The 12,320-nt window shown below is 35.6% G+C and overlaps 1 protein-coding gene across 3 annotated transcripts in view; it reads left to right on the top strand.

Annotated features, from left to right (window-relative positions):
* Nucleotides 1–12,320, top strand: part of vav3a (vav 3 guanine nucleotide exchange factor a) — a 56,872-nt gene that overhangs the window by 4,755 nt on the left and 39,797 nt on the right. For 2 of the 3 annotated variants that reach the window (XM_077736117.1, XM_077736115.1), the window contains exon 2: nucleotides 6,543–6,659. In XM_077736117.1, coding sequence (XP_077592243.1) covers nucleotides 6,543–6,659 — 117 coding nt within the window. Of the gene's footprint in view, nucleotides 1–4,126; nucleotides 4,314–6,542; nucleotides 6,660–12,320 lie in introns of those variants that run through there. The other variant, XM_077736116.1, reaches the window with a different exon arrangement.

Here is a 12,320-nt window from a genome sequence, read left to right as displayed (position 1 = left end):
GTCACATTGGTATGTTCCACAGTGTCACCTCAATATCATGCATGTCCTGCTCTATGCATGGTCTCTTTATATAGTTAATGGCGAAGGCAAGATTATATAGCATTGTACTGGTTCGCCTATATACTGGTCTTGCACAGAGCATACTGAATTTTCTTCCATCACCAAGGCAACAATACAGCGCCAATCCCAACCAATACAGACCTCTGCTTTATATTATGCTAATATACGAATAAGGAATTGTCTTTGTTAATTGAATTAGGAGTTATTCAGGTTGAATGTGCCTGCTATGAATATCATATTACAAAGCTTGGAGGTCTCAATTTAGTTAATAACCATTCTGGGAAATCTATACCGGCCAACGATCGAACTCATAGATTTAAACATAGTCAGGTACTCTTGCCAAATGATCAAATAACTCTGAAAATGGTCCATTGAAAAGATTAGTTTAACACACACACTTTTGTGCTCAAAGTATATGTTACTATAATTCAACGAACAAATATCAAAACCTATTTTGATGCTCAAGTCCTGCAGCAATTTGTCTGTCACATTTTTCTTTCAGTGTCACTATGGTGGAAAACTGAAGCCTTGTCAGGTGCTCATTGCTAAGACCAACACACTAGCCTAACCGTGGAGTATGGGTAGCATGAATACAGCTAAAGCCTAACACATTTCAGCAGAATATTGACTTTATGGGGGTGGTAGGCTGCAGTAGGAACATTGATGCACAAGGTTAAGTGATGGAAGACTGGGAATTCCCTTATTTGCGTAACGATAAATAATAGGGAAAGCGTAAGACTCCCTGCATAGAAGTAAATCGTTTTTACGTGTAAGTTCGAAGATCTAACATTTCACTAGGTAAACCTGAATTATCTGATGAAATAGAAATCAACCGCTTTGTATTATTTTAGCCAACACAAATAAATTTAACTGGCTATTTTATTGTAATTGTAGTTTTTGATCATTTAAAACCACGTATGTCACTTTTTAAATTCAACATGCCATTTTCACCAGCTCACCAGTAAGACAAGAGTTGCGTTCTTGTTGCAAACAAGATTTATATCACACATTGAAGCATTAATTCAAATCCCTCCCCGCAACTGGGGGATGGGGTTTGGGCTTTGTGTTTATGTTAGGGTCACTGGGGTTTAAACTAGAATTTCATGGAAAATGGCTTTGGAAACATTTATTGGCATTGTGGGGGAGGGAACATACTGAAAGACAGGGTGTGAGTGTCTGTGTTAGGGAGGAGGGTCTTGTCTCCTGATTGTCTTTGCATTAAGAAAACTGAGAGACTTGGAAAATTGTATAGCATTCTGTCGTTATACTGAATACATGTTATCATGCTATTTGTTTAATGTATATGCAGTACTCTGGATAGTGCACTTTGTTTTTGTTGTGAAATTTTACCCTTATTGTCATTGGAAAAGAGGGGAAAAGTGTGTCTTATGGGAGTGCTATTCAAAAAGAGTGTGGATGGGATGGTAAGGGTAGAAACATGCTTTTAGTTCATACTATCTATTCAACAATTGGATTACATTTTTAGAGGCGGCAATGTCATGTTGCTGTAAAAAAACAACAACAACAACGCTGTTGAGGTGCCTGAGTGAGAATCATTCTGAGAGACAATCATTTACTGTCGATATAGAACCTCATTAAAACCTGAAATAGATCACAGTAAGAAAAAGTGTTAAAGTTCTATATTAGAAAAAAAAATAACACATTTTGGATCTCGAGCAAAACAACTTATTATTTAGGAATAATGGCAGAATTTTGCTTGTTACCTTGTTGCTTTATTCAGTGACACATTTAAAAAGTGTCAAACTTCTCACTAAGCTGATTAAAAAACAACTTTTAATGTACTCCACAGGGTTATTTAAATTACAGCTTTCCAATTTAAACAATGGAAACATTAATTCAACCACTGAAAGTTCATAAACAACTGAAAAACATAAATATGTCGTCATGACTTGACTTCATATAATGAAGCTTTATTTTAAAATGGAAAAATATATACATGCACACAGTGCAGTAAGTACTCTGCCTTTCACTAAAAGGATATGTTCTAGTTTAATCCATTGTTTTGTTATTCTTTTGTTCAATCTAGTTCATCCTTCTGTATTTTTTTCATGGTTTGGAAGGTGCTTTTAAAACCAAAAACATGTTTTAATTAAAATTGTGAAATGGTGTGGCAAGCTGATTGGGGAGACTGAGCTTCACCTCGTATCTCATTATGTCCAACAGCTACACAGAATAGCCATCTCAATTAAAAGACATGTCTCCCAACCTCACAATGGTGAGTTCCAGCTGCTCTCATCACGTTGGAGGTTCAGCATACGTGACTGTAAATCCATTCACTATAAAAACAACTCTACAATTAGATTTTTAACATAATGCACTATAAGAACACCTACCCAAAGAGGACAAGTGTGCTACTGTGGCAGAGAAAAGAAAATAGTCCCATAAAGGAACGATGATAAGATGTAATGTGGAGGTGAATGCCAAAGATAATCAGTGTCATGGCCTGAAAAAAAATGGATGGCAAGGCACCAATAGGCGGACAATGTCAAATGTAATGTTAGTCTCCTGGGTCACCACGCCGACTGTCAGATAAAACTGTGGTTTTATCAGTGTCTTTGTTTATGCGTCACTTCTCATTTCCTGGTTTAACATAACACACAGAGGTGTCATAGCTGAGAACTGATGGTTTCAATTGTTTGGCAGAGATCGGCTAAGATTTGAGACCTTAAATAGATTGAGAGAGAATCACACAATGTACGTTTCTCAAGCCCAAAATTGTTCCTGTATAATGAATAAAAAGAAATAGATTTGAATGGATTACCACAATTAAATGTACTTATGGACAATATTGAAATCTTTTCATCAGATACCTATATGTATGTTTCTTCAACAAGAACCCACATAATGGCATTACGTTCCCATATTCAATGCTTAAAATTGTGTCTGTTGTGGTAATCGATGGCAGTAAGACTATTGAAGATCTGATTCATGTGTTGCTTCCTTCATTTGAGGTCCAAATTGCAATGTTATGGGTACCTTGCATACATAGGTGGGACATATTTATACTTTTCAATATGATGCAGTGCAAATACAAATGTATGACAGCTGTTAACTGCACTGAATTACAAACTCACCATGCTTTCTATGTGCATGATGATCATTTATTGGTACTCATCAAGGTTCATATAGGATAGGCAAGCCTTTAGCCGTGCAGCAAGTAGTGAGCATACACAAGCTGGATTTCATTATGCTCTACAAGACGCACGGGGGCCATAAAAAGGCTTCATCTTGTTGCTATGGAGCTCGGAGTTGTATGTAGGAATACATAAGTAGAAACTGGATACATATTGAGGACACAAGACACAGCCTGCTTGACACATATCAAAGAACAGCAGTAAAATGACTTCACTCTCAGGCCTCATTTTATTTATTTTATATTCCAGATGGTTGATCAATGTTTAAATACATATAGTGTTTGTATTTAAAGGTCTTTATCCACTATTATTTCATCAACTTTAGATTTATACCTCAAAAAAGAGGTAGTATGTTAATTCTAAATGATGTCGCCTTATTTCTCCTAGAGGTTATACTTGCAGATTTCATTGTAAAATGCAAAATATACTGACATCATGTGACATGGTTTCTGTGACATGACAAAGGGACTTAGTAATTCTGTCACAGGATCAAAAACAGTTTGGGGGCATTAGTGCGTGAAGCATATGTGGGCAGCTCTAAAGAGGTAGGTTAAACTGGTCAACTTTTAGTTGCATGCCACATATAAACAAAATTAGCATTAGATTTCATGCCTTTGGATAATTTAGAGCTCTTGTCATAATTGTTTTTACGCTTGGTCACCACATACATTAAATTCATAATTCTTGTTCTCAAGGGGGCACTTAATGATGTGTTTGATGAAGATAGTAGTAGCCTACATAATGTGCAATTTGTAATATGGATGAAACTGTTTCTCCTAACACATCACTAGATTTTGCATAGAAATATTGGAAGAAAGAACTCTTTACAGTTTGTTGCATATATTTCCGCACCCACTGTTGAGGAAGAGCATGAACTTCAAAGTTCTTTAATGATCAACGGTCCAACTCAAAGAATCAAAGAGTCATCAGCCAGATCCACCATTTATTTTGACGCTTAGACACATGAGTAAAGAATTAGCTAGTCAAACTTGATTTAACATTCTTATTTTTACCCAAGAGAAGGAAGTTTTTTTTATCCCACTCAAAGAAAATTTAATTGCCCTATTGCTTATTTCCTTCGATGTTCGAATTAACTTGGTAAGAAAAAGAATACTTTTAACTGTCAAACTCTTGCATATATGCCTGTGTATATATATATATATATATATATATATATATATATATATATATATATATATATATATATATATATATATATATATATATATATATATATATATATATATATATATATATATATATATATATATATATATATATATATATATATATATATATATATATATATATATTTGTATACACACATATATATATATATATATATATATATATATATATATATATATATATATATATATATATATATATATATATATATTTGTATACACATATATATCTATATACACATATACATACATATAAAGAGCATCCATTGTATTTTTTGTGTCTGTCTTAAGTACAGTAGATGCTGTTTAATATACTGCAGAGCTGTGCATTCCTGTACAGTACAGCTTATGTCCCAATTCATTTTACTCTTAAAATCTTTATTTTTAGTTATGGGTACTTGCAGTACACTAATGCTCTAGTGATAGTTTTCCATCATGATCACTTGACTGCAATGTTGGGGGGGTCAATTTGAGAGGATTCTTAATTCAACCAGTCAATAGGAACAACAATGTTACTTTCTAAATGATACTATATTATATAGTATGTGACATCATATTTGATATTTTTTTTAATAGATGAGATAAAGCTGACAAATGACAACATACACATTTTTTTAGAGGTCTGTACTCTCGTGACATTTTGTCCTCTGAGTTAAGCCTGAAGTTGCTGCCAGTGTAAAAAGTTCCTCTTTGGCTTCCCCTCAACTGTCCTCAGCGCTTTGTAGCCTACACACTGTGCTTCATCTATGTTGTGTGAAGCTGCTTCCCTTAGATAATATGCTGATTCCTGAGGGACTCTCTAGAGAAAGCAGGCGAACAAGATGTGCTTGTACGATAAAATTGACTGATGTGTACAAATGTAACCATGCAATAATATGGTTGCCGTACTCACTTTCAGCTCCCCTGCTGCTCTTACTCGGCACCTTATCAGGATCTTACTGGCTTAGGGCTTGTTTTCTTGTTTGTGAAGATGTCTGCCAAAACTCATTCAGTAAAAGTAGAGGAGCATATTAGATTTTATGCTCTATTCAGAGAAATCACATTATGCATTGTATATGAATGAGGGTGTGTTGAATAACAGAACATGTCGTGAAGCTTTTCACCTTCAACGAACCGATTCCTTTTCTGAGATGTCTATGAATACATTTTTTTTCTCTTTGTTGAATTCTAGGTATCAGCCAGGTCGTCGAAGACTAATTTTAACAAATTATGATTTTTAAAAATACTTCATTCAATTCACGGTATCGTGGTTGTTTAGCAGTTATAATGGTTACTGAATATCTTTTGAACAGTTAGAAATTATTTAAGATTTCTAACTTATTTCAAAACAAGTGATCACTTGAATGCTGATTTTTAGGTCTCATCAATTTATAAAAAAATGTTTGATATATTTTAATTTCAATTTAGTTTGTTTCAGTTTTAATGGTGCATAATGCACTTTTTTTCTGTGAAGTCATGTGGTTAACCCGTCCCATGAGTATGGGTGGATAGCCATTTGGCAAAAAACATAATTTCCTGAAAAACATTCTTTCATCAAAAAGCACCTCATTTCCATCCTGTATCAATTACAGGAAGGATGGCAGCCACAAGTCAAAGATACGAGCATTTACGAACTTGAGTTTGGTGACACCTTTTCTCCTCTTTTGCACCCCTGCTTTTCATATACATGCATGACATAGACATGATTTTTTTTATACATTGTTAAAAGGATTTCTTTAGATCTTAACAAAGGATCTTAGTTTCAGTTATGCCAATTTCCTTCAAGTTTTTGGCAGTTAGCCTCCCAAAAAAGAATAATTTCATTCATTGGTCTAAGTATTGGAGTTATATTCCTAAAACCTAAATAGATAGCATATTTTCAAAGGTCAGTTGTAGTTTTGAGTCATTAAAAAACAACAACAGCAAAAACTCTCTGGATACATAATACATTGCAAAAACATTTGCATTTTCTGCTCTGAAATTAAATAATTCCATCATTTTCAAGAGAGTGAAATTAGACCAAACTATATAAAAAGACACATGCCTCGGGATATACAATGTGTTAAGTTATTGCTGTTGTTATTGTTGTTTTTGTTGAAAGTAATGTTGCTTGTTCATACAATTGAGCATGGACACTGATAACTTTTTCTTCCCATCATAGTTCCTGTGCCTGAAGAACATCAGGACTTTTCTGGCGGCATGCAATGATACATTTGGCATGAAGAAAAGCGATCTGTTTGAGGCTTTTGACCTTTTTGACGTCAGGGATTTTGGAAAGGTAAGATTTTCAGTGGATAAAAATAACAAATACTGAGGAGGTGTTGCATGTTTTTAGCCTCAAAATCTCATCAAATATTGAAATAGTCACTTACCTCTACAAAAGTATCTACACTTATATACAAATCAAGTACAATTGCTAATATATGGTACATGTTTTTAAGATTAATGTACTTTTTTTGCTGTTGCAATATTTAAATTTGCTAACTTAATTTGATTGCATTTCTAGCACCAATAGGACTGTTGTAATACCACTGTGGTCATTATTGATCTTTTAGAAACCGGTTCATAACATTTCTGTTTTGTAGGTTTGCTATGTTTTCTTTTTCAATTGTATTTCAGGTTTATCATACATTTTGCATTTCCATCGTGACTTTTTTCACCATTTGAAAGTACTCATCTATTCATTTCTTGCTGCTATTCATGTTCAGATGCATTGGGTAAGCAAGAGCCTATATCCTAGTTCAGAACGCCCTGAGGGCCAGATAAGCATTCACTCTCATAATCTCACCACTGATTTTGGAAAAGCAGATTCATTTACCACATACTGCATTGTGTGGCCTGCCTTCCAATTTTTCATTTTATTTTTTTGGTCCAAACCTAAAACTATACCATTTGATAAGAACATATGTGTTTGCAGTGCTAGTGTTGCACCAAGCACTAAGGGTTTCCAATTTGGCTTTTTCCTGACTTCCCCTAATCCTGTTTGGTTTTTTAACATATCCACTTTTAACTAAACTCTAATGATATTGTACCTTTTTTAAAAGTAAAAGCTGGAGTAAGCAGTTGCATGACACTGCATTTTAATCGCTGGCTCTCATTAGAATAAAATGTCTCAGCAACCCATCTTCATATTGGTTCAAAAGTCTGGGCAAAGGCTCATTACTTTTGAAAAGGTTGCTGACTCTTCGCCTGGAAAGCTGTTAGTGTGTCTGCAGTACTTTGACAAGCCTCAGGCCGACCTTGTAAGGCCCCCATGGGGTTTAATTAGAAATCTTTGGTCTTGGATGCTAGCACACATTATGAGGTGTTTCAACTTTCTTTTTAGAGCATTTGTGTGTGGGGTCTGAGTACTATACAAGACATAAATATATACATGCACTATACATTTTCATGAAATCAGTATACAACTGAGGCCAGTTTAAAAAAACAAAACAAATGCATGACTTTAAAGATTACTGATGAATTCCATCCACTAATTTGGGATATTTTGAAATCATAGAGAAAAGTTTGTTTCTAAAAATCTGCCTTGAAAGTTTGTAAAATGTTTAATTGACAAACATCCGTTTAGGTATGCACTCACACCATAGAAAATTCTGCATCTCCAACTAAGATAATGAATGCAGTTGGATGGAGGAGTGACAACATGCAAACATCACTAGAACCAGAATCTGGGGGTTTTAAAATGTGGGACACATGTGCTCACCATTAATACAGTATATACTTCCCCATCTGCTGATTCATATATTGACAGGAGAGTAGTAGTGTTTGTGAATGAATGATGACATTGATGACAAGTAGTATTTCATATCTAAGGACTTCGGCTTTGGAGATGTAGGGTCACGTGTTTGAGAATTTAGTATGGTTACTCATCTGTATATGTCTATTCTGGTTGAGTGCTCCTGAGCAAGACTCTCTGGTGCTTCATGTTTTGCATGCATCTCACTTTCTGAACTCTTACTGTCGTTGCTGACCTGTTTTCTTCTAATCTGGTTCTCAGTGTTGTGGGATGTCAGAAAAATGGACAAATAAAATAAATTCAGTCCTTGAGGCAGACGGTGATTTTGACTTTCATGTCATCCTGGCTTCTGTAATATTTTTGGAGCATTTATTTTTTCATTCCTCGGTTCGACCTTAATGTTGCGTTATAGGAATGTCAGATGTATAATGATTTCATTTTCAAAAATGTAAAATAGAAGCAACTTCAGAATTAATGTAAGGTAAGACCAACAGAGCAGGATTTTAGAAATTAGGTGAAACAGTAGTACCACGTCGAATCACTCTAATACCTCAAAGTGCAGAGGACCTAGTACACAAGAACATATTGATTGATTGGCTGAGACAATTGAGAAGGGCAATCTGGATGGATGGAGAAAAAGGCGTAACAAAAAGACACAATGAAGAATTATAGCCTGAAATATTATTAAACCCAAAGCAATATTGTTTCAGAGAGAAGTGTGTTAACGGAGGAATCATTTTAAAAAGTTCTCTCGAGTAGTAAAGAAAAGGCATCGACTCTCCGCCGGGCCACCCACGGTAATGGTTATAGTCTTAGAAATATGTTCTGCACCCTTGTGTTCCTATACCCTAACTGTCACAATAAAATCCCAAAACTATATGTAACCAGGTGGCCAGAGTCAAGGGTCTTCTAGACGAATAGCCATGCCAATACTAAGACCAATTTTAACTCTGTGGTGTTGATTTTTTAAGTCGAGTTGGTGTTTAATCCGTCACGTTACAATTGCTCATGGAATTTACTATCTAGTAACAAATGGAATCTGACTTATGCAGCAGGTAATCACTGATTTTCCACATGGGTGTTTCACCACATCAATTTGTTGCTTAAAGAATTGGTTTAGCATTTTGCAGTGAGTGAATCATACTGGCACTGCCAGTGTTGCATTAATCAGGCCTTAAGTAGACTGTTCTCATGAGAAATTAATAGCAATAGTTATCCATTGTAATTAGCAGAAAGCACAGGCAGATTTAGGACTACTAAAGCTTAACAGATTCATCAATGAATCTTGCAATTTAATTAACTCTAATGAACTCCAACCGTGTTGAAATTGCAGCAAAATATAACATTTTCATAGGCTTTGTAACAATGACGAATATTGGATGAAAATATATCACACACAGCAAGAGTCGGCTTAATATTCACTCATCCATTTTTGATACTGCTTTTCCTTAGAGCAATTTCGTGACAAAACAATAGCGGATGGTTAAATTCTAAATTAAACATGTGTTGTTATTTACTATAATCTTTGTGGATGTAGCACAACTCTTCAGGGCTAACATCTTGTTGTTTAAACGCAAATTAGTCGAGCCTAAATGTTTGCAGCCACAATGGTCCTCTTTTGCCTCAGTTGTTTCAAGGCATCATTAGTCATTGAAATCCAGTCATTCAGATTCAGAACCTTTGCTTTTCTAAACGGCCTTAAGACTAAACTAAACAACAATAACCACAAAATCTTGAAATGTCTCTGTTGTCTCACCCGAGAGCTTTTGCATGCATTCCTGTGACATACGTGATTCAAATGCAAAGACTGTGTGAAAATGTTTAATTTGGCTTTTCCTCCTGTGATTCCAGTTGGCTCAAGCAGAACATTTTTGATAATTCTCTTGAGTGATTCCTACATTTCTCCGAGTAAATTTTACATCCCCGAAATTAAACACCAAGTCGGCAACTGTAATGCTCGCTTGGCTGGCTTTGCAAAAGCTAATGGAGCAAGGAGTAACGGGAATGGTCTAGGCTGCCACTCACCTGCATTTTTTTGTTTTAAAAATAGCTGCCTTGCACCCTATGAATAAAATATCAAGTGTCTGTTTATTGTAGCATTCAAACTATAGTGGCCTACTCCCATTAGAAATTCAGTTCAGATCCTTCCAACCTTTTTTTTAAACTCTTAAGTTGTAGAATAGAAGCCATTAGCAAAAGAGCATTCCCCTATGGGGTTAAGAGATTTGAGAGAACATGACAAGACTGGAACTAAAAACTGCAACACTCATTCAAATCTGTAGAACGCTGCGGTAGTAGAAAACACAGTCATGTGCATCCAATATGTCTGGTTGTTTTTCCTCAACGTGAGAACATCTGGTTTACACATCTGTCTTAAAGATGCATAGAGGGTTCAGGACTTTGGGGATCTTCAGGGAGGGGTGATTTTTTGCTTCAACGGGCAAACACTAACTTCAACTTCACACCTATCATGAAAGTGGGTTTCAGAGGATATTTTTAGTAATCCCAATGAGAATCAAGCGTAATCTCACTACTATCTCATTCCTTACTCAGACCACCCTCATTTCAGCTTGTTATAAAATGGAACGCTGACCTAATATTTCCATACTCAACTGTCACATGATCGACAAGTTGCTAAGTATTCGGAAAGTATTTCATCATGGCAAGACACTTTTAGTGTTAAACTGCTTGTATCGCACAAATGGTATAGATTATTGCCTGCGTAGGCATCTGTCATGAAGAATTGCTGCTTTTGTCATTCATTCATCTACCACTTGTAACATAATGTTACATAATTTTAATCAACCTTGATGTGTAGTACTATCAATGAAACAAATCAATATTCAATCAAGAAAATACAACTGAACCTTTAGAGCAGGACAACAGAACACATGAGCGCCAGTTCTAAAAATAGTTCCTCAGTGATGAAGCTTTTGAATTCCCCAGGAATGTTATAGAAGGGATACGTTTAATTGTCTATATAAATATAATATATATATATATTATATTGCTTTCATATCCTCCTTGAATTTTTACTAGTAACTAAGAAGTGGTCCTTACCTAAAAACTTTGGCATGGATGAATGTTCACAAATCCATTTATGAATGTTTGCTAGGTTTTACACTGGTCTTTACTAATAGCACAGAAGCCCTCTCATGTTACAATTGGCATTGGTATTGGCATGGCTGTGGGACTACAAGACATTGGACTCCATGGGCCCACTGGCTTGGTCAATAATCCATAATATATGTGCCAAAGTGGATTGTTTCGCATGTACAAGTAGCTCATTATGCTGAATCTTTGGTGTTCTTTTGGGAGAGGGGCAGTCTAAAAAAGACATGGAGTGAAAAGGAAAATGAAAAGATAGCAGGAAATAAATGTATATTGATTTGTTGTTTTCCCCTCAGGAAACGGTGATATGGTTAATGGTGTAAATCCACTAAAGAGGCAATGCTCCCTCTCCCCTTCCTCTCTCCGTTGCCCTTCAGCTGTTCTCTTGCCAGACAATTTGCGTGACCAGATATCATATGCCATCTGTGTTAATGGATACTTTGGGAGTATCTTTGCAGCTTTGCCTTTGCTACTGTGTGGTCTACATTAGTATGGTTACATTTTCCGCAATGACTTATCTTCGTCATTCAGGAAATTTAATATTGGTAGTTCACTTGGAAAATATTGTCAAGATGTAAGTTACAAGTTGGCAAAGTGATTCTTCAGGGTCAATCCTATGATTGCAGGTAGTGGAATTTGTCTGATTAATTTGTATGCTCGAGAATACCTACAACGTCTTAAACGCAGTCAATCTTGTCGGAGCAGCAGGCGTCGGAATCTAGCCTTAACTTTGAATTGTTTCTCTAATCCATTCATTCATGCATGTTGTAATTTAATTAAAGTAGTTGTTATCATCTTTAAAGTAGTTCAAGCCCAAATTAGTTCAGTTTTCCATGTGTGTATATTTTGCTTCCCACGAGTGTTATGAATTTTGCATTGAAATTTGAACAATTTGATAGAAGCTTTGAAGACGATGTGCTCCAAAAGACTGTGGATAATTCATGCACTTCTGGTTACTGAATACATGGCTCATGCATTTTCTTGAGTCACATTTCTGTGGATCCTTTTCAAGCGTGTACACACGCACAAATGTGCAAACTCACCACGCACATACGCACACAAAGCCGAGGGCCAGCGATTTCTCTGCCTCTT

This window comes from Stigmatopora nigra, chromosome 16 (genome assembly GCF_051989575.1).
Source record: "Stigmatopora nigra isolate UIUO_SnigA chromosome 16, RoL_Snig_1.1, whole genome shotgun sequence".
Lineage (NCBI taxonomy): Eukaryota > Metazoa > Chordata > Actinopteri > Syngnathiformes > Syngnathidae > Stigmatopora > Stigmatopora nigra.
Note: the sequence above shows the minus strand (reverse complement) of the source record. Positions and strands in the feature narration are given on the sequence as shown.